Source organism: Micropterus salmoides, unplaced genomic scaffold, assembly GCF_014851395.1.
Source record: "Micropterus salmoides isolate LMB-PRFRI ecotype aquatic unplaced genomic scaffold, ASM1485139v1 Ms_hic_scaffold_5, whole genome shotgun sequence".
NCBI classification, from domain to species: domain Eukaryota; kingdom Metazoa; phylum Chordata; class Actinopteri; order Centrarchiformes; family Centrarchidae; genus Micropterus; species Micropterus salmoides.
Window position 1 is genome coordinate 12,883,984 of NW_024044237.1, and position 22,922 is coordinate 12,906,905.

The 22,922-nt window shown below is 41.8% G+C and overlaps 2 protein-coding genes across 2 annotated transcripts; both read left to right on the forward strand.

Annotated features, from left to right (window-relative positions):
• The first annotated feature begins 572 nt into the window (after positions 1-572).
• Positions 573-7,269, forward strand: stc2a (stanniocalcin 2a). Its single transcript, XM_038699825.1, has 4 exons — positions 573-892; positions 2,944-3,086; positions 3,797-4,008; positions 4,236-7,269. The coding sequence occupies exons 1-4, from the start codon at positions 754-756 to the stop codon at positions 4,597-4,599; spliced, it is 858 nt and encodes a 285-aa protein (XP_038555753.1). The 5' UTR covers positions 573-753; the 3' UTR covers positions 4,600-7,269.
• A 3,745-nt stretch (positions 7,270-11,014) lies between these two features.
• Positions 11,015-22,271, forward strand: LOC119888497 (cytoplasmic polyadenylation element-binding protein 4-like). The gene is given in 14 exon segments (XM_038699073.1): positions 11,015-11,166; positions 12,115-13,228; positions 13,333-13,431; positions 14,253-14,346; positions 16,153-16,203; positions 16,952-16,975; positions 17,351-17,503; positions 17,506-17,526; positions 17,813-17,902; positions 18,022-18,140; positions 18,717-18,831; positions 18,926-19,107; positions 19,277-19,531; positions 19,945-22,271. Coding segments are annotated over 12 exon segments (2,235 nt in total). The 5' UTR covers positions 11,015-11,166; positions 12,115-12,169; the 3' UTR covers positions 19,505-19,531; positions 19,945-22,271.
• The last annotated feature ends 651 nt before the right edge of the window (positions 22,272-22,922 follow it).

A 22,922-nucleotide genomic window follows, 5' to 3' on the forward strand; every position in this document is an offset into this window, starting at 1 on the left:
TACTACCTTGCATTAATGATTTTATAGATCCACAAGCTCAATCCTATTTTATGTAGAGCACTTGGACATCATGTGCTTCAATTTTCTTGTTGGCAAGCTAGGTATTTCTTGATCCTCCCACTGCTCTCATTGTAGCCTAAATAAGTGCTCCAGTTTTATAGCAAAAACAGACTTTCTATTGACTTTTCACTGCTGTATCAAGCAGGAACTCTAAGATATCTTGCAGTAGGCTATAAATGCTAATCATACAAGCTGTTGAAAGATTACTTCAGTGCATAGGCTATGTGTGTTTTTGGAGGTCTAGGGGTTACATTGGACATTAAATGATTGACTTCTGCTGATTTGGTTTGTGAGACACTGCTTGATCATGCCAGAGATGTCACAGTTAACTTACTCGTGAATATTGCTGCATGCGTTATGGCGCCAGTTTTATTGCAAAAAGGGGACTTTCACTGGACACTCCCCTAAAACCTTGGACGTGGATGTCTGCGTCTCTGATTGGTTGTGAAGCCCCAACCGACAACACCTGCTTAACTCCTTCATCCAAATTGACACCCGGGGCTCTGAGAAATATAGGCAGCATCCAGCCCATGCATTCAGTCCCACAGCTGGCCCATAAGACACCAAGCCGCAGCTGCGCTGATCACTGATCCAAGGTGAACCCTCACACACACACACACACACACACACACACACACACACACACATTGCCGGATCTTTTGCTGGGAATCGAAGCGCACTGTCTGAGACGCAATGTTGGTCAAACTGGCCGTGGCGCTGCTGGTTTTGTCAGTGCTGGAGCAAGTAGTGGGATCGGATAATATAGATATCCATGACAGCCTCCCGGAGAAGCCTGTGAGCCAGAAAGGACGCCTCTCCCTGCAGAATACAGGTAAGAAATAAGTGTTACTAGAGATAAGAATGTGCAGATTCTTGGTTGGTGCAACTGCTCACACATCTACGTGGGGTTTGTCCGTACACGTGTTTCTGTGGCTGCAAATGAAACCATGCTGGGGACTCGTCCGGGCGATTTGAGCAATCCGCTGTTTTTCCACTGAAATCCCGGCTTTACGGTGCACACGGGTGATTCTTTTCGATTACTAAGAAAGACGATATCTTGTAAATACTCTCAGACAGAAACCTAATATGTTAGTAAACTATTAATAGAATGGCACAAGGTAATAGGTAATGTATACGGCAGCGCATCTAGGTGTGGGTGCGCGCCGGTGATCGCGTGTGCGCGAGTTATAGGTAACAGTTTCAGTGGTTTTGTGGAGGAAATCTGTATTTTGCATTTGTTGTCAAGGCTGTCTCTTCAAATGAATGTTGGGTGGTGTGTTCAAGCAGGTTAGTAGAGCAGTAATGATTGTAGTAGTGTGGTCGTTGGTCCGCGCTGAATGCAAGCAGGAGTTTTTTTTTATTTAATTTAATCAGTCCTCTGGGGGAATATTGCTTCAATACCATAAAAAGTGTGCTTTGCCTAATTAACACAAAGTACTAACACCACGTTAGACCGCCGCCGTTCATCCTCAAACCTGTCGTTCATATTGGCTGGGGGTTTTTTGTTACTCATACACAGCATGACTTGGGGACCTCATGTGAACCTGTGTCAAAAATATTACAGCAATTGTTATCTTGCCTCCACACTGAAAAATAAGGACGAAATCCAACGCAGGTTTTGCAGCAGAGACCCTGGTAACACCACTGTGTAATTCAATGCACGTTGCGGCCAAGCTCGTACGATCCAAGCACATTCCCGTGATGCCAAAACAAGCACTGCTGACAGCGGCTCACTTTTCCTGCGCACTAAAGTTCAACTCTGTGCCTACAAACCCCGCAGCAGCTATTCCCCTTCCCCCTGCTACTGCCCCCCCAACAGAGGTTCTTTGTTGACAAGCGTGATTTCTAATAAGTCACATATAATCCTATATTTGCTGTGCAAGACTTTGTCTTTGCGCAACCGGTGCGCACTTCCGACTGAAGGAAAAATGTTGTTACGCCCATCAGTTATCAGTTCCAAGACAAATCAGCGTGTAATTATGTTTTACTTAGGTCAGCTTTCTTAGCCAAACTGAAATTGTATGCGGCCTGTTGGCTCCCAACCTAACCTGCAATTTGTCATAATTAACTTTAAGAATGAAACTCTCAACAATGTCACATAGAGTAAGCAGCAGTGTTTCTGACAGGTTCCCTGCTGGTAGTCAGATGTCTCATAATATAGTCTCTCAGACAGAAAAGAGAGACCTTCATTTTCTCTTGGTAATTTATGTCCTCAATCATCTGTGTTATTCCTGCCTTTCATGGCTACAGTAAGGAGAAAGGGGCACTTGAGAGCCAGCCAGTGGTGTGCACAGCTGGTTTAATCACATGACACATATCGCAAATTTCTCAAAGTTTTTTTTGCCTGCATTGCTGTTGTTGTGCCCCCTCATATCTCCAGTGAAACACCTTTTAAATATTGGGATTTCAGCATGCAATGTCAGTTCATGACTTGTTGATGCACATTCAGTTGACACACAATAGAAATGGCTGCATTTGTGTTTCCCCCACAAGTAGTCAAAGCTGTATCTGCAATGCACCATCCCATCTCAATGCTAGGCAGTGCAGATAGATTGTGGTGCAGAATGACACAGTAATATCTGTCACCAAGTGTTCCTCTGCAGGAATCCCTCAGCTTGGGAAATTAGAATCCCTCCCCCTTTCGCCCTGCGTCCCTTTTCTCTCTCAGACTCTAGGTCATGAACACACGAGCGACCGCCTGTGTCTGTGGAAATAGTTATACGCTACATCAGCTTTGTGATTCGTGCAGCAATCAGTGCTGAAGTGGAGTTGTGCCTTCAAGCCGTATGGTCTTCATTGCCAAACACGCCTGCAACAATCTGCTGCTTTCTCTGCTGTGAACAGATGATAAGGTCCCTCCCCTAACCTGTTCTCTCTTTCCAGCTGAAATCCAGCACTGCCTGGTGAGTGCAGGGGATGTCGGCTGTGGTGTGTTTGAGTGCTTTGAGAATAACTCCTGCGAGATACGGGGGCTACAGGAAATCTGCATGACGTTCCTGCACAACGCTGGCAAATTTGACTCTCAGGTACTAAGCTAGTCTGTCTGTGTGTTTGGAAAAATTATATAACCAGAGGCAACATTCCTTTTTCCTTTCCACCGCTTCACTGCTCCATGTTTGTCATCCATGAACAAGTTTGCGTACTTTTTTCCCCTATACATGCCTCAAAACCATGTCAGTTTTTCTAGAAGTGTGATTGTACATACACTCCTCTCATAATCTCTTTGCCTCTCTTGGGATGTTCACTTCACTCTCGGTGGACTGGTGCATATATAGTTAGGACCAAGACTCATGATCCAGTTGGCCAGAAGCCCAGTTAGCTCCCTTTTAATACATAGCGGAGGCTGAGGGCCAGCCAAGCCAGGCCTGATTGGGGTACTAATATGTCTATAGGTTCACACACTAGGAACTGACATCTTTGGCAGACAAATCCAGAAGATTTCAGCAGAAGAAAAACATTATTAGAACAATATTAGAAGCATATAGTTAGACATTCATACTAATTTTGCTGTAACACAACTACACATACACTTCAACACTGTCAAAATTGGTGTGCAACATCTAAAAAACGTACCAAAATTATTATGTGTAAGTAATTGGCCTATAGAAGTCAAAAATGACATCTAGTTAATAGCCAATGTGTTTTCTTTGGCTGATGTGAACTCTCAAGTTTCAACAACTTCAAGGGACTTTGTCTTGAGAGTTCGCTCGACACTTGGGTCTCTGTGTGCACACAGGGGAAGTCCTTCATCAAGGATGCCCTGAAATGTATGGCGCATGGGCTACGACACAAGTTCAGCTGTATCAGCAGGAAGTGTGTGTCCATTAAAGAGATGGTGTTCCAGCTCCAGAGAGAGTGTTATATCAAACACAACCTGTGCTCTGCTGCTAAGGAGAATGTGGCCGTCATGGTGGAGATGATCCATTTCCAAGATCTCTTCCCTAAAGGGTGAGTGACTTCACGTTGGAATATATTTTCTCTAGTCTGACCCTTTCTTTTGTATCTCTTGACTGTTTACCTTCACTGGACTCTTCCGCCAGTTTAAGTCTGTTCTCTACTTCCATATATAGTAATAGTACCATCCCATTCATTCCTGTCATTTCCTAGACCTAGATCTTTGTGCTTCCAAATATTAAATCTGAAGCTTCATGTGAGTCATCTGTCTCTCTGCCCAGTCCATATGTGGAGCTGGTGAATATTCTCCTGAGCTGCGGTGAGGAGGTGAAGGAGGCGTTGACACGGAGCGTCCGGCTACAGTGCGAGCAGAACTGGGGGGCTCTGTGCGACAGCCTGAGCCTCTGCTCCTCCCTCGCCCCATCTCCCGCCGGCTCCGCCGTCGAGCACCACCGCCACTCCTTGCCCTCCCACTCTGAGCCGGAGCACCCTCGCCCCCCACGGCAAGGCGACAAGGACAAACCTGGTAAAGCGGGCTTCAACGCTCACCCACGCAATCGCAGTCAGGGACCACGTCGCCAGAATCCAGAAGCTGGAGTTGTGGCTGAGCAGGAAAACCCCGAGGCCACCGACATCCGGAGGTGAAAGCGCAGGAGACAATCCCAACCTTTGACCCCTACAACATTTAAAATGCACACTTGCAGACTTATGCACACCTCTAAACACACACACACACACACACACACACACACACACACACACACACACACACACACACACACACAAATTCCCAGACAGACTGAGCAGAAGGAAACAAGCCCTGACCTTTCCTGTCCTTATTCCACCCTCTCCAGTCATTCCAGCAGTCCCACATTGTAAACTTGCAGGGTAATTGTGGTGTAGCTTGTACTGTTATGCCAGACTGTAGGCCACAATTTTTTTTTAAATGGAATAATAATTGTTATTATCATGATTATTTTAACTGTTAGGACTGTTTTGGCTCTAATATAGCATTTATCAAATCATACTTACTGTAAGATTTGATTATATTTGTACTATTTATTTTATTCTTTATGCAATGTTGAAATATCAAAATGTACATAGAAATATACTTATCTATATTTATATAAACGTGTATAAATATAGTTACAATATGCAATACTGATGTACTTTAGATGACATAGTATATGGTGTGCTGTCTGTTGTTCTTTTCACAGTATTGCACCCATCACATTGGTCTGTAGATATGTAACATACACCATTTGTTGTTTCAGAGTGGGAATGTGTGTATTATAATTATAGATACTTGATGATTAAATACAAATTGTACAGGTTTCAAGTCCAGTTCTGGCACATATGAATTGTAGTGCATGATGGCCACAAAGCCAACAAACTTGTGCATTCTTAAAGTGAAAATCCATTTTAAAGAGGATGCAAATGTAATACTATGAATATGGACAATTATTTCACCTTTGTATGCATTGGTAAGTCTCTCACAAAGCTAGAAGTAAGAGAGCCAAGACTGATCTCTGATGTCATCAAGCACCGCTGTCTGGACGGCAATGAATGGGAGACTAACATAGCAGATGCTGTTTCATGGACATTTTTCATGAGTATTAGTGCAACTCCGACATGCATCTCATTTGGATGCAGAAAGTATCACGTCACTCTCATTCATTGTTAATAGAGCTCCAGAAAACTGTGTCTCAGTGACATTACAGATTACTGTCATGTTCATAGCTCTAGGAGACATTATTGTTCTTGTTCACCAATAATAACTGAACTGTCAAATGTTATTACATTCTCTTTGAGTTGGTTTTCCATCTAACTGTCAGCTATCGGGGAACTGCAGCAACGAGAGGATGCTCAAGTCCTTTCAAATGTAAAATCACACACATCAAGGTGCCTAAACTTGTTATTGTCCACAGTGACCGCTTCTCTGTGATTTAAGTGAATGGGTGATACTGTGTCATGAGATTTAATGTTGAGCTATTTTACGATGATGTTGAGCCACAAGTCTTAGATTTTGCACTTTGGATGATTGTCAGTTTGTCTTGGACTGCTGCAGGTTAAGAAGTGAGACCAGGTTACCGGAACAGTCACCCTCTAATCAGACCTCCCTGTATACGATATTTCATTAGAACAACTACAGCACCAAGTCCTGTATCCCCACGTGCTCCTTAGGACCAGACGGAGTCCCTTCTTTAGAAGGGCAATGTTACCCTTTTGTGGTGTCCCAATGAGCAGGAAAGAGGCTTGACAGAAACCCTCCAGATCTCTGGCCCCTATAAATTATCCCTTTTTTCTCTCTGGTCCCTTACCTAGGTCAGGAGAGACATGAAGGCCGGTTATTCTACCCGTTAGAGCTGCAGGCAACGCAGCAAGGACCCAGGAACTGGGTTAAGTCCACACACGGGGGCTGTGGCGCTGTTATTCTAAATGTTATATTTACCGAGGCCACCAGAGAATTCCTCTGGGCCACGGCCAAGAGCCAGCAACACAGAGAGGCAGAGAGGAGTGGAGCAAGAAGGAGAGAAACATGCTCAACTTTTATTTTTTTTTTAAGGTGATGATTCACTCCATCTTTACTTCTCTTAGTACTCTTCTTCTCTCCCTCCTTGAGGTCACACACATAGGCTTTTGACCATATCAAGCCAGTCACATGCTTTCGCTGTGGAAGTGCAGTTTGTGAGCACACTACACCACGTGCTGGGGTGCAAAAGGTGCAAAAAGAAAATAAAACATGCTCAGATTTTGTGGCTCAGTTCAGGGGTTTTTCCCTTATTTCCCCCACCCTTATGTACTTACAGCAAGGTAATGTTTTTTCCTCCCAATCATTAAGAGACTATTATATATTAAGCTCCAAATGTTTGTATCATCAGTGAGGCTTTTGGGCTTTTCTTTTTTTACTCTGTTGTGGAGGTTGGGATTCCTGTGACATCCCATCATGAGACATAAGCTAATTCTATTGAGAATGTACTGTATGTGTGTAAAGTGACAATCTGTTTCAGCTGTCTGTCATTAGGTTTGATATGGCTTTTTGTAATAATGTAGTGGCTTGAATGGCTGTTCTTTATGCGTTCAGAGGAAAATAAAACTAACCATGTTTCCTGCATTGTTAGTGCTCCATCACCACATTAAGTTGTTTTCCTCTGTTAAGCACAGGGACTCTGCTCTCACTGTTGAAAATACAGAACATGGTCTAGAAGTTTGTAACTCACCTGTAAGACATTGGGCATATGGTTCTATAAATATATTTGGACTCATGGAACAGATGTATCATGTTATCATTAAAATGTGTTTGTCTGTATTTTGTACATGTTGTGTCTGTCAATATATTTTTTATTTATATTGAAGTAGCATAAAATCATGGCACAAATGCCAGGACAAACATGTTCTTGTGGCAAAGAAAAAGATGCAGAATTCAGACAAGAGTACAAAACTTTCAGGGGCAAGATGTTCAACACCCTCTGAGCAGGTTAGCAGAGAAGGCCTCGTCGTCTCAGATATACACAAGTTAAAAGACACCCTGTTCTCGCTTGACTTGCCGCCTCCTTTCTGACAGTGAAATACGGTCTGTGTTTAAAGTTTCAAGGACTGGAAATATCCTCCCTATTGAAAGACCTAAACATTTACGTCAGCAAGTCTGGATTGTATGCAATGCTTGGGGGGTGTTCAGGGTGTCAGTTTTTATGAGTTGTCCCAACAGTGTACATTGCCTCACTAAACATTTAGACAGTGCTCTAATTTTGAAAGGCAGATTTCTAACTCTTGTTTTGGAGTTTTAAGTCATTCTAGAGTTGAGTTAAGTGTGCTGAGGTGGAGTTGCACTGGCCTTTTATGGGAATTTGACACACAAATCCTGCCCTCATTTGTTTTCCAATTTACCTACTGTGTGACAGCGTAGAAGGAAGGCTGTATGTCATGTCAGAACACATCATTGAGCTTCTACACTGTCAGCACCTCTGCAGTTCAATATGAATCTGTATTGCACTTTCTGCCAGGGTGCCACAGTTTTTAACTGGTATCTCTGAGCATGTAGTGATACAAAATGACCACTGGGTGGTGACATCTCTCTTTTTATTGAAGTAAAGACAGCCGCTGGGAGCAGGTGCAAGTATTTGATTTTTAATAGGGGTGAGTTGGGTCACCTAAAGGCTGAAATGATTTGTTAGGTTTGATATGTCAGATTTTGATTTGAAATGTGAGCTTAAAGTGACTAAACTTCCGGTATTCTCCTTGCTCTTGGATTAGAGGAAGCACACAAGAACAGTATGTCTCCAAACAACCTAATGAGGAACAACAGATGCATTTCTATTGTGTTTTATATTAAAAGGAGGACTCCACAGATGGTGGAGCTTTCCAAAGTTTGAAAAAAATGACCCTGATGATGTCATAAGGGGTATCTCAATTTGGGCTTGAGAGCAGAAAGCAACAACAAACAACAACTTTGCTTGTTTAGACACACCAAAAAGACTCTGCTGGGATGATTACATTATATTCATTTTGCTGTCGCTATTATCCAAAGCAACTTACAATTGCTATGTATGTCAGAGTTTGCATGGCTCTGGAGCAACTAGGGGTTAAGTATCTTGCTAAAGACATCTGTGTCTTATATACTGCACCATCACTGCCCCAATTATCGTATCTATTAGCATACATTCAAAACTAATAATGAAAAGTTATAATTATTGCAATAACTTAGCCATTGCAATGTAAAGATGGAATATAGTAATTATTTATTTATCCCCCCTCCCCCGCCGCCGCAGCTGCCCACAGATGGAAAGACAGTGCAAGCTACATGCCAACAGTAAACTGTATGCTGACATTGTCGCCTGCACACTGTTGGTGTCACATTATGGTCAGGTACCTGATGAGCAAGGAACTGCAGTGTGTGGGAGAAAATTTGCAGTGTCACACTCAACAACATATTGCGTCTGAATTGGATGACCTCCCGGCTGTACAATGGGCTGCCGGCTGGACCAGAAATCTCCCAGCTTGCATGGTTGGTATGGCAATGGAGCTCTTTCAGTATGGAGGCTGCAGAGATCACATCTGAGAGGAGGCTGATTACAAAACAGAGTCTGCACCTTTGAGCAGAGAAACCTGAGATAGTTGGCCTCGGGTGGTTTTGGAACATGTACGCTGTGCTCTAGTGTGAACTAATGAATTAATGACTGCGTGCCTAACTTCCATGGATGAATCATTTAACAACCGTCCAGGGTGAACGGGTGCACCCTGCTTCTGTCTCCTTTTGGGCCTCAGGAACATGAATGTCATATATTTACCTAAAGTTGGTACGACAGAAATGTAATATAGCCGGATGTGTGTTGAATAATCAGGCCTACCTTTTCAGCTGCATAACATGAGTGGAACATCAGCAGCAAGGCTCAGTTTCACTGGGGAATAGAGAGCGTGTTGCTCTCAGGGAAGAAAATGCTAACACAACCTACTGTGCTCAAGTTACTGACAGCCTGAAAAGGCCTATAGCAGACAGCAGCATACATATGAGGGGGGATCCCAACAAACCTACAAACACACTACCTTACACATGCTCATACTGAACACATCCCTGTGGTATTAAGTCAACAGAGTGCCCAATGGTTCACTCAATTGGTACATACTGGCCTGAGAATATCAAACCAGTAACACCTGGACTCTGTTATTTTTAGAAGAAACTAAAAGCTCAAGACACTCTCTTGTGTTGTTAAACCACCCCAACAGGCCCTGCAGCACATGGGAGTGGAGTGGGGTGATGTGTGTCACTGCTACAGGATACAAATGAAGGGTGGGTCTGCCTTGGGGGACACTGTGTTAACAAGACTAACTCAACAAGCAAGCAGAAAATAATATTACTGGTGTGGAAAATAACTGACATTAAGTAGCTCTTTCATGTACTTTTTAGTTCCTTGTAAACCTTTATTCAAGTTCATTTTGATGAAGGACTGTTACTGAACATCTTTTTAGAAACGAAAATCATCCAACAGCCTACAGCTTGGTGTTAATGGCACAATCATGAAGATATTCTAGTTGGGCTAAACTCCTTTCCTTATAAGGCAACTTTTGCTAGTGCTTTCAGAGACAAAATGGTCAACAGTCACAACACCATTACTGAACTGCACGGGAATTTGTTTTGTTGAGTATTCATATTAATATGGATTCAGTCAGGAGCCCACATATTAGCTGTGTTACGTTTACTGGAACTGTTTAAAAGAGTCTCCTCTGCTTGAGTAGCTTCAGCACAAGTAATTGTATTCCCACTTGAGAAATGTATATTGTAAGAGTATACAAGAGTACTTCTATAGAAAATTATACTGTTTCCTCTCCTGGTGATCGATCATCAAGGTTTAAATGAATGCTCTTCATTAAAGGGAGAAGCACATCTATGTCCTGATTTGAAGGCATACATCAGATGAGGGAGACCACATTGCTTTATAAAAATGTCATCTGTATTCTGCTAAGTGAAAGTATGATATGATGGCATGATCAGAGCACAGCACAGATCTGACCAAAGTAAAATTAATAAAGCTCTCAAGCTCGATTACGTGCTGAAAATAGCAGCAGCTTATTTTAATGAGATTGCTTTGCAGTGGATCTATCTATCTATTCCATTGCTTTTCAGGGCCTGTCTGATACACAACACACAAATCCTGAACAACTGCTGAAGTCTGAGGTGGAGGAAAGAAAAAACATTTGCGTAGCCAAATTAACTCTGCATTTGGAATAAATACATATGCCGATGCTACAGCTTGGATTTGCATTCCATTGGCTTACAGTACTCTTATATTAAAATATCTTTTTTTAGTCTTGGTTGAGGGTTTCGACAAAAATGTCCTTGGATATTTAATGTATTTTCCTTACAACAACTCCTCCCATTGACTTCAAGGCATCCTTATTTGGGAGGAGAACGTCTTTAGTGCATGTGCCATTCATTGAGTAGGAGTGCTTTGGGCGTGACCTCACGGCAATCATCCAATCAAATGTTAAATTTCAGCAATATGGGCGGAGCTTTAGAGGGAAATCCTGACACACAGTGGCTGGTGGCTGATGGCAGGGGCGGGGCTTATAGACGGAAGTGTCTCCGGACTGGTCCAGCTGTCAACTAGAAGAGAGAGGAGACCATTTGCACCGGCTGCTTAGGAAATGCAGAAAAGGGGAGAACGCTAAAATATGGCAACATCAAAACGATAAGGTCATGACGCCAAACTGAAGGTAGCTATGCCCGACATATCACCAAATACACGCGTTTGTCGATTCGTTAGAGCAGCGGTCGAGGTTGCGTTAGGTTATTTTGTGGTGTAAAAATGATGACAAGATTTGGTAGGCTGTGTGACATTGAACATACAGGGCACGAAACAGACGAGGTCGTCTAAAGATCCCTACACCATTAACAACTTAGTCATGCCCTGGAAAATTCCGCCGTCCTGTCGTTGAGAACGGTGTCGTGTACGTTACTGAAAATTCAACAGACGTTGTAGCCGTTTAATTGTTTTATTGCCTCCCAGCTGGTTTGCTAATGTGCTACAGCGTCTCTGCGGTAACGTTATCGGCTAAGTTACTATCCTAGCCTAGCGGCTTGGTGAAGGGAACTACCCCAGATTCAGAACAGACTGGGGACGTCATCAACAATTTAAATGGTTGCGTATGAGGAGGTCATTGCTGAGAAAGGAAGCTAATTCGGTAAGTGTCCGTGCCGTAACTTACGCCACCGCAGCGCTTGAGCGTTCACGGATGCACTGTAATGCACACTCGTACTTTAAAAATACCTGCTCGGATCTGAACGATTAACAGGGCGCATGTAAGGTGGCGGAGCAGCTGTTAGCTTGCTGCTAGCTGCGTAACGACCTTTGGAGACGTCAGCGTCACCAGCCCAGGCTGTTAGCTGCCTGCGCTGGTTAGGCTGGGTGTTTTCCGTGGTTGCCTGACTGCTATCCGAGTGTTATATTTCATCCAGGCCTCCCATGGGCCAAGCCAGTCAATGATTTAATCTCATTGATTGCATCACAAGACCAGAGAGGGTGCAGCCCAGGCACATTCACTGGGTTTGACGAGGCTTGTTTTTTTAGAGGCCAGATCAACTTGAGGTGTAACAGTCTTATGTTTTTTGTCACCCCTTCCTCCCCCCTTCTCTTCCCTGCCCCACCTCAACCCACATTTTAGGAAAGAGAACAAGGTGAAAGCCAAAAGTTAACTGAAGACTTACTGCGTGTCCTAAATGGGGGACTACGGGTTTGGAGTTCTGGTGAAGAACAGCAGCGGTAACAAATCTCCTTTCCCTGTAAGGATCCCTCCTCACCTCCAACCCCAGCACCCTCACCACCCCTCCAACCCCCCCAGCCCCCCTTCCTTCGTAAACAACACCTGCTCCACCAATGGGGGCAGTGCTTGGCTGTTCCCAGCCGTAGCCCAACACAGTAACATGCAAGATGAGATTCTGGAGTCAGACAAGTCCAAGGCCTTGGACCTCCAGGACATGCAGGAGAAGGTCCAGGCCCAGCCTCAGGCCCTGTCTCCGGGCCAGCAGGAGGCTGGGGGAGGCCTAGGAGAGCTTGAAGGGGCTCTTTCTGAAGACTGCTCATTGGAGAAGGGTTCTTTGGAGAGCAGTGGTGGGAAGGAGAAGCTGAGGATGGAGTCCCCGGTGCTAAGTGGGTTTGACTACCAAGACAGCTTGGGAATGGGTACAAGCTGTGCACAATCCACCTCCTCCTCATCCTCGCTGACCAGCTTTAACAACTGGTCCCCTGCTGTCCCATCCACCCAGTCTCAAGTGGTCGGGGAAGACGTCGGAGGGTTCTTCGGCCCTGCTGGCTCAAACACCAACGGACCTCCTCTGCTGTTCCAGAACTTCTCCCACCACGCCGGGCCTGGCTTTGGAGCGGGCAGTAGTTTCTCCCCGCAGATTGGACCAGTCTCCCAGCACCACCCACCAACACCTCACCCCCAGCACTACCACCCCCACGGTCAGGGGGTCCCACAGCAGCATCGGCGCTCCCCGGCTAGCCCTCATGCACCCCAGCCCTCCTTCCCTCCGCATCCCCATCGCACTGGACCATTCACCCAGCTGCCCCACCTCGCTCCTGCCCAGAGCAAACCCCCTTCCCCTTGGGGAAGCTACCAGAGCCCCTCCACTCCCACATCCACGTCCTGGAGCCCCGGTGGGTACGGTGGCTGGGGAGGCACGCAGGGGCTTCGAGAGTACCGGCGGGGGGTAGGTGGAGGGATGACAGGTCTTAACTCTATCTCTCCACTAAAGAAGTCCTTTCCCAATAACCAGGTAGATGAGATTGTTACAGTTCATTTCAAGCACTAATAGATCTTAGCAGATCTTTGAATTAATTGATGTGAGACTCATATGAAACTGATCCAACTGTCCTATAGGTTCCCTCTCAGAAGTTTCCCAGAAATAGCTCTGGCTTCAATCACAAGGGCTGGGTGGAGGACAGTATGAGCCGCAGTGACAATGTCTACCCTTTCCAGGTGAGCATATCACAGGAAATACTTAGCCTGGGGTTTAGGGAACTGCAAGGTGTGAAGCTCACTTGAACTATAATCAGTTTAATTGATGATTTCTTCAAAATGGCGAAAGACTTGAACTGTGGTCCTATATGATTGCCACTTGTAAATGTCTAGTTTGTCCTCTGGGGGTAAACAATGTTAAATCTATTAAACACGCTCATCTGTTTCAAATGCAACAAAAAGACCATTGAGCAAAACAGGATACGTGACAGTTAAGCCAACTAAACAGATGAATTGAAACTTATTGTGTGTGTCTGAGGTCTTATATAGATCATTTTGTTGGAGAGCGGTCTTATCATCTGCCTCGATCACATGGCCTTCCTCTTGTCCTGATTCTGAAGTCTTGTGCTCCACTGCAGCTTTGCATGCTCTCAACCCATTTAGATACACAGTGAAACACTTCAGTTGTGTTATGTATTACTCATTATAGCTGTTCTGTGTTTTTGGAATTCTTTCAAATGCCAATATGTCTTTTTACCTCTTAATTAGATTTGAAAGTGGGGGGATGCATCTTTTAGCTCCTTAAGTAGCACATCTTCTTATCAGATGTGCTGGATGTGATTTGATTGCAGAGATATGCAGGTAATTTTTTGTAACATACTCTGGGCTCCATTTTCTGTTTACAGTGCTTTCCGCTGAAGGTCTCTACGGGGAGATTCTCTGCAGGTTTTTTATTAGCTATTAGCATCATAGCAAACTATGTCAGGACTCTTGCAGCTTGTGCTGCTTTAGATGGTGAAGTGGGAAGTGAGGACGCTAATTGTTGTCTTCCTCTCCTTCAGCAGGAGAGAACACGGCCCTTTGATGGTTTCAGTATGCACTCTCTGGAGAACTCTCTGATTGACATTATGAGGGCTGAGCAGGATTCCTTGAAAGGTTGGTTCCCACACTAACAATAGCGAGGAGAGGATAGCTTGGAAACTGGGTATTTTCAGTGCCCACAACTGATTGTGTTGATAGCAGGACTTGAGTTTGAACATGCATGCTTCTTATTGTGGGTTAACAAAATAACAGAAGTTACCAGTTTGGTGATGCTCATTGTGTATTTTTTTATTTTTCTTTGTTTGTTTTGTTTTTTCTAAGACTATCAGGACTCCTGATCAGCTAGATGGCAGTTTCTGAGGCTGTTGAAGTTTTGTCACACCAATAGTCTGTGTTAGTGATTACTTGTGATTACACTTCTTTGGTCATACAGTTGCATGTGTTGTCATGAATCTGAGACTTTTTGTCTTGCAACACTAAAGGCACCAACAAAACCAAACCTCAATGAGCTTTACCAAATTCATATCTAGGGCAGTGTTATTTTTGGTCTATGTAGGGCTGCGTATCTTGCAAAATTTCTAAATAGGTGACAGTATGATATGTGAGTTTTGGTAATGACACCAAAAGGATGCTATAGGCACTGTTTGGGTGCTACTCAAGAGTATTGAAGATAGATGCCCAGCACTAGGTATAAGGTGTTATATATTCTACCTTTTTTGGGATATTTTACCCCGTACGTTACTACTAAGGCTGTGGAGTATTAACCAAAATGTATAATATAATGTTTTGAATATTACATAGTAGCGATTTGGCGCTTTCTTTTATGAGATTAGAAATTTCATTGTATGTAACATGCAATGACAATAAAGGCATTCAATCAATATATATTCCTATATAAGTTCAATAGAATGTTATTTTAAATGCAGTATAAGCAGAGATGTATATCAAACTTGAATGCCTCTTTAGTAACAACCAAAATGTGTCCATTGCATGTGTTTAATAAGCAAGTTCCTGATTTCAATCAAAATGTTCCTATTTTAGACAATGGGCAAATGTGTACTTTGACAGCTGCTTTAGTTTAAATTCCCATACAAAAAATATGGCTTCTTTTGTCCAGGAAAAAGGTTTTGTAAAAATGGTGGTTATATATCGCAGAGTAAAGTATCGGGTATTATTTCAGTGTCAGTACAGAAACTCTACACATGTTATCGTCAGGTGTATGAACACGCCATGAAAAAGACCCACTCGAGATTGGTTACAGTTCTGTCTCACTCTACAGTACATTTTTGTTTTATTCTCCATAACGAATGAAAACGGTCACCAACAACATTTTTGCTGTGGAGACTCTTTGATCTCAACTAACTCTCTCATTAATAAAACATTTCTGTTCAGTTTTGTTGCAGTCAATCTTAAAAGAACCCCCCTTTTCCATCACAGCCAGCTCTACAGATGCTAATCTGGGCCAGCTCATGCATGTACCTTCTCTATCGAATGTCTGTCTTTGTCATTTGCCATGTGGGAAGTTCACTTAATTTACAAGTTAGCTTCCTCCAGTAATAAATAATCTAAGAATTTGCATAGTTGTCCAGTTCAACACACAATCTTGGACTGAGTTCAGTGTTTTTCTTGCACATGATATTACACTAACATGCACTTGTGTCTACATGTAAGAATAACCAAACTACATTTGAGGCACTACACTAAATTCCTCATACTTTTCCCAAATGTGTGCCACCGTGGTCTTTTTCCTATAGACACAGGACAGAATACTTTACCCCAAACCATTCCAACAGAACTTCAAGAAGTTGGGAAGGAGATTATACAAAACGGAAATGAGTGAATGTAATTATTAATTCAGTTTGGAATCATTTCATGACATGATGTTCTGAGGCCGCTCCTGTTGTTTTTTTTGTCATGTAGGACGCTACAGCTTCTCTCACCAGGGTGGAGACGGGCCTCTACCTATGAATGGTATGTAAATGATGTGCATACAAATATATGCAGCGCTGTAGCAGAAGTTGGGGCTTGAAATTAATGTGTGCCGAACAAAAAGATCACATAACCACACAGATACAAAAACGCATCTTTTAAAGTCTTATTACTTATGTTTTACCTTTCTTAACTGCTATTGTAGTCACTGTGGTACACGACCAAAATGTCACACCAACTTCTTCAAGTAGGAAAATAATGGTGGGAGGGAGAGCGCAAATAAATGATTCCATAAATGTGCTGTCAAGGGCAGATGATGCACATTTGTAAGTTACATCACTTCAATTCAAGTAATCAATTTTCCATGCATAATGGTGAGCATTTTATTAAATCAGTAAAAAAAATGTTTTACATTAGTGATTTAATGATTACATGCCATGTTATCAGAATTAGCTTTACAAACACAAACAAGAAATTTGCTTTGGCATTTTGGTGCTTAATAAACACAGTAGGTAGAAAATATTGGAAAGGGACAATTGCAGTTTATGGATACATGTGAAAATGTCGTTTTTGTTTTTTTCTCCCGTAAAGGTTTAAATAGATGCATTTGATGGAAAGCATTTTTACTTTGGAAATCCAGAGTGTCTGTTACTACATACGCTAGCCACTTTGGCCGGCGATCCAGCAAATTAATTTCAACCTCCGGATGTGTTTTCCCTCACTTACTTACTATTTTTTTGTGTGCTGTTTTTTCAAAAAGCTATTTCAATGTTTTGTGTTTTACATGCAGCAAGAAGTTATGGCAGAAGACGAGGTAAAGCTTGTGGATGTGTGTTGATTTCTTATATATTATTTAGAAAGCAATAATGACGCCTGACATGATGATTTTGTGGTTTTGCCTCTGTTCATCTGCTTGGCTGTCCGGTGTCACTGATTATTCTGTTATTGTCACTGTTAAGCCCCTTTTCCTGTGGCCTTCTAAGGTTGCCTGCCAAGATCTAATAGCGATAATACTCGTGCTTTTACTGTGTTCAAAAATGGCAATCATGGCTGCTTTTGTATGCATTTAATTTATATCTGATCAAATTCCTTGCTGTAATAGTAATACATTTTCAAAACGGTAAGAATTGTTGTTCAGTGTCACTAATGGCGGACCAACATGTGTAAATCATGCCATTCTCTCCTCTAGGCCATTCGTCTCTGTTCCCCATGGAGGACGAGCGCTCTTTTGGAGAGGACGAGTCAGGTGACCAGGGGCTTGCTGGCCTTGGTTCAGCCCACTGTTTTCCCCACCTCAATGGTGAACGCGTGGAGCGATATTCTCGCAAAGTGTTTGTTGGAGGCTGCCCCCAGACATAGATGAAGGTAAACGCATGTTGCGGTTACAGAGGATGCTTTGCTAGCCCAAGTTTTCTAGTCTACATTGTTGTAGATCAATTTTGATAAATATATATTTTGATCTACAACAATATATATTTTTTTAAATTTAATATAATTTTGAGTTGATCTAAGTGCAATATCATATTCTGTAGAATTTACAATTCTAGTTCCTCAATTCAGCTATAGAGTATATGAAACCGAAGATATTTGGTTTTGAGGGCAGCACTAAATACATTACTGATGGGTTTGCTAACTGAGTTTCCTTTTTCAGATGAAATTACTGCCAGTTTCCGCCGATTTGGTCACTTGTTTGTTGACTGGCCTCACAAGGCAGAGAGCAAGTCCTATTTTCCACCAAAAGGTGAATTAAAAACTAGTTGGAACATTGTGATTCTGCCAGAATGTTTACTCCACATCATCGTACTGATGAGTTTTCACTTGTTGTGCATGCTCATTGTTCTGTGTGTCCAACCTTTCTAGGATATGCATTCCTGCTGTTTCAAGACGAGAGCTCCGTTCAGGCCCTGATTGATGCTTGCATCCAGGAGGATGGCAAGCTTTACCTGTGTGTCTCCAGTCCCACCATCAAAGACAAGCCTGTGAGTTTGTTGTTCCGTTTAGCTGCTTTATGCTTGTTATCAATCTTACTCGGAGTACAAAACTACCACAAATGTTAAAATCATAGACCTGCACAAGTGGTCTTTGATTTAGAGTGTGAAGTCTTTGAGTCTCTGAATAACTTTTGTGCACTGCCCATTTTCAGTGCAAAGTTTAATTGTAAAAATAGACCGTTAACCATGTGAAGTACAAGTAATAATGAGTAATCAAACGTTACTTGTAACTATGTAATGTGTGTTGAGTTAGTCCGTTCGTTTGTTGCAATGTTCTGCCCCACAGTGCAAAAGGTGACAAATGGAAAAAATGGTGACTTACAGTATTTCACCTTCATTGCATGGGCTTCCTGTTTTTAAAAAGCTTCAGCCATCCCCAACAACATCCTGCAATAGCAGTCAAATTGAACAAAAGACATTTGTTGATCCATATTACATAAGCAGCCAGCCGCTTTTCATTTTCACAATCCAAAATGTATATTCCTCACAAAGTAGTTAGTCTGACTGAGAGGAAATTAATGGGTTCTTTAAAAAAAAAAACATTGTTTCATCTTGTTTTTGCAGGTCCAGATCCGGCCCTGGAACCTAAATGACAGTGACTTTGTAATGGATGGCTCTCAGCCATTGGACCCGAGGAAAACTATCTTTGTAGGAGGTGTCCCTCGTCCCCTACGTGCAGGTAAGTAGCATGTGTGTGATGACCTTAAAATGTATTGCATTAGGACTGAAATGGTTTTGATCCCATTAACTTGCATTGTGTATCTCTATTCCAGTGGAGCTTGCCATGATCATGGACCGTCTGTATGGGGGAGTGTGTTACGCTGGGATTGACACAGACCCTGAACTCAAGTATCCAAAAGGGGCGGGGCGAGTAGCCTTCTCCAATCAGCAAAGCTACATTGCAGCCATTAGTGCCCGATTTGTTCAACTGCAGCATGGGGAGATTGATAAACGGGTGAGTCCATCTGATGTTAACAGCTTCCTATTCAGTTCTTAAAAACTAAGAGTGGATGTTCATGAAATATTTATTCCCACCTGTCTAACATTTGGCTGTGTGTGCATTCAGTTTTCTTAAGCTCCATTTAAACTCAGTTTTCCTGTCATCCATTTCATCCCTTTCTCAGGTGGAAGTGAAGCCATATGTTCTGGACGACCAGCTGTGTGATGAATGCCAGGGCACCCGCTGCGGGGGGAAGTTTGCTCCTTTCTTCTGCGCCAACGTGACCTGTCTGCAGTACTACTGTGAGTACTGTTGGGCAGCCATCCACTCCCGGGCCGGCCGTGAGTTCCACAAGCCGCTGGTGAAGGAGGGAGGCGACCGACCACGACACATCTCCTTTCGCTGGAACTGAGGCGAGAGGACAAGGGAGGGAGACAATGTAGGATCGGGGAGGGATTGAGAGAAAGGGGTAGTTGGGGAAGGGGTACGGGGGGGGAAAAAAAAATAAATGCACTTTTCTTTTAAGTTAAAAAAAACAAAAAAAAACATCTTAATTTATTTTTTATTTTGTTTTAAATTCGGCCTTCTAAAATAAGTAAATGCTAAGAAGAGAGTGAAATCCCATTTATGTTTTGACTTTAAGTGTGCATGAACATATGGATGCATTAGATTTTTGATTTAGATGTTTTCTGACTTGACTGTACTTTCTTTTCACGTTAGCTGGCGAAGCTGCTTACATTTGTTGTCAAGAGTAACATAAAATTTAAGTGAGGTTCATCATACCTAAATCAGTATACTAACTATGGAAGTTGAGTTTAAGAAGGGTGCATTTTCTTTCTTTTTTGCTTGCAGGATTAGGAGAACAACTGTACCATTTACCAAAGGTTGAGTGCAAATGGTTGGGTTGAACAGAGGAGGAACACAGTTTTACATGGTCGGAAGGTTTGAGTTTTTCAAGAAGCTCGGTGTATAGCATCTGGCCACGTCACAAAACAAAATCTCCCCTCAGTCTGGCACACATTTAGATTGCTGGCATGAGTTTTTAGGTCTTGGTTTAAAAGTCGACACTTTGTAACCAGAAAGGGCAAACCAAAGATTGGCCTAAAATGCATCATCAAAAGCAGATGTTGATCTGAGGGTTATCAGGATAATGTTGTGTCCTCTTGTCATTCGGCGGAGGAAAGGCTGGAGTTGTCTGGAGTTTCGGTTTGTGGGTGTCGGCTAATAAAGACACAGCCCTCAGGGCTCAGGTATTGGCAGTAGTATTTGCTCACTTTATATTGTCAGGGATATTAGCACTGGAAGCTAACATGCTAATGTAGTACAAACTAATGGGAATGCACAGTCCAGTCTCCCTGAGCTGTCCTCATGGTGTACCACTGCACGCTCTACCATGACTGGAGCTTCTATCACAAGTGTTGTGGTTGGATATGGTAGTAGCTAGAATTTGCTGTCACAGAGATAAAGATATTATTTTATACATGGCCTGCTGATTTTTGTACAGTGTTTTATAGCTGATTATTTTGTCATGAACATATATACATTTATTATGCACTACTTTTCTAAATATTTTTTTCAATAGTCATTTTAGGCACATTTTTCACAGATGGGAAAACTCCTTTTGCAATACCTCATTTTTTTCACTTGGTGAAAAATAATTTTGTACCTTTGTTACTAAGAGATCTGCATTTATGGTAAACTTAATTTAAAAAAGAAAATGAATGATATTAATATAATTTTCAATTAGCTTTTATATATTTAAGTGCTGGTAAATCTGAAAATTGTCTGGTGCATTGGTGTGATTCTGTAGAGATTAAAAAAAAAAGGCTATCATTAGCCAGTCATTTATGGATTCTCCTCTGTCCTAATAAACATAAATACAGGATCCTATGGCATGACAAGACCTTTCTAAACTGATTTTGATAGTCCTGAAAATATATTCTGACATTTCTCTCCTAGGTGTAGTCAATAAGATTATCGGTAGGGTTAATGTTTTGGCTTTGGTCAATGTGAAATCTTCCCTTCTATCACCGGAGTGGATAACAGCTGTTTGAATATTTAGATCCTCTTTCTGGGACTGCCTGTGAGTTCTAGTTATTCTTGGCATGCATAATGTAATACAGAAATAACATGGCTAGTGTTGATGCAGGACCTAATGTAATGCACTAGATCTCCTTTTTTCCTTTTTAACTTTCATTTCCTTATCTCTTTTGAGATCACCTCTCTTGTAGCCTCTCTTTACATGATGGAGTCTGCCTTCCTTACACAGACATGATGTTTATGCAATCTACACAGTGACAACACTTTGGATGCGTTTTGTAATGTAGAGGACACTCAGTAGGACATGTGAGGAGACTTGATCACTTGACCCCCTTTGTGATGTGGCATGCTTTGGGACATAACCTGAATGTGATTTAATGTTGCAAGTTAACTTTGAGCCATTATGTGCAATACTTATTCTTTCCAGAAACAAGTCTCCGCAGTGTAAGTCATTTAACCCATATAAAACATGCAGTCATTTACACATGATTTGTTTCCTATTGTTCATGCTGATGTCTGCAAGAAAAAAACAACTAATTTATACCTGAATTTATTTTTAAACATTAGTTTTGTGCTTATTTACTTATTTTGCTACTACCATGCTACTGTGATTGAAAACATTGTATATACTAGGTTGATAATGTATTTAGCATTTGCTATATTTTCAATTGAAATGTATAACTATCATTTTGATCAGATCTTTGTTATATTTTTGGGGTGATGTGTTAAACTCGTTGATGTGTCTAGTTTTTTCTAATTGCTGTATTGTGCTCCACATTTTCAGATGAAAAGAATATTGATCATGTCTGTTTAGTATTACTTGATTGCAAAATTTCAATAGTTTTTAATTGTATGCTGGGAAGGTTATATTTATTAACTTTTTTTTTACCTGATATCATTTTGATTTTTATTAAGTCATTTCACATTTATACGTAAGTTCCAATTTTTATATTTTTCTTCCTGATTAATTTACGCTACAATACAGAAGTCAGTTTTTATAGTTGGTTTGTAGTATTGAAGTAAAACAAAGACCTAATGTCATATTCATTTGCTGCCAACTGTTTGTAACTGTATGCATACATTTGAAGTATTTGTAATGTGAGATGTTGAACGAATAAAACAGCTGTGAGGAAGAATTATGATTTTTCAGTATTTTCTGAGGCCTGAGTTAATGTTGTTTTTTCCCTGATGGTTTTCTAGTAAACAAGAATCTCACACCTGATGCCATTGTTGTGTGAAAGCACTATTTATTTATTTATTTTTGGCACATCTGGTGGGTTAAGTTGAATCAGGTCAGAGGTATTTATAGGCTGTGGCTTATTTCAGTCTTTAGTGCCATTTAGCTCACCTAAACCTCCTGTCTTTTGTTCCAACAAAACCTTTTCTAGTCTAATAGAAGCCTGTATTTTGAGTGAAAGGTATACACATGGGCAAAAAAATCCCATGGATGAGGACACAGATTTTACAGCCTAATGCATAAAAACCTAATTCAACTTAAGTAGCATATTAAAACGGGGAGGACTTCCAAATAAATGGTGGTTTTATCCTCATTCTAAACCTCTTCTTGGAACAACTTTTAAAAAATATTTTAATACTCAATACTACTATTACTTGGAAATTTTGTACTTTGTACTCCATTACACGTAGTTACAACTACTAGTTAAGTTACAAATTAAGATGTTTTTTCAAAATTTACCAGCTTATAAAATATGATGTATTGTTTATAGATTAAGCAGCAGTGTATAGCCTTGTTCAAATTAGCTCCACCTCGACTAGCGAATAGTAAAATA

Excerpts from the sequence above, each read along its gene's own strand:
- stc2a (XM_038699825.1), top strand. The coding sequence starts at position 754 with ATGTTGGTCAAACTGGCCGTGGCGCTGCTGGTTTTGTCAGTGCTGGAG. Across the intron at positions 893-2,943 it reads CCTCTCCCTGCAGAATACAG|CTGAAATCCAGCACTGCCTG; the intron begins GTAAGAAATAAG and ends CTCTCTTTCCAG. Across the intron at positions 3,087-3,796 it reads CTGGCAAATTTGACTCTCAG|GGGAAGTCCTTCATCAAGGA; the intron begins GTACTAAGCTAG and ends GTGTGCACACAG.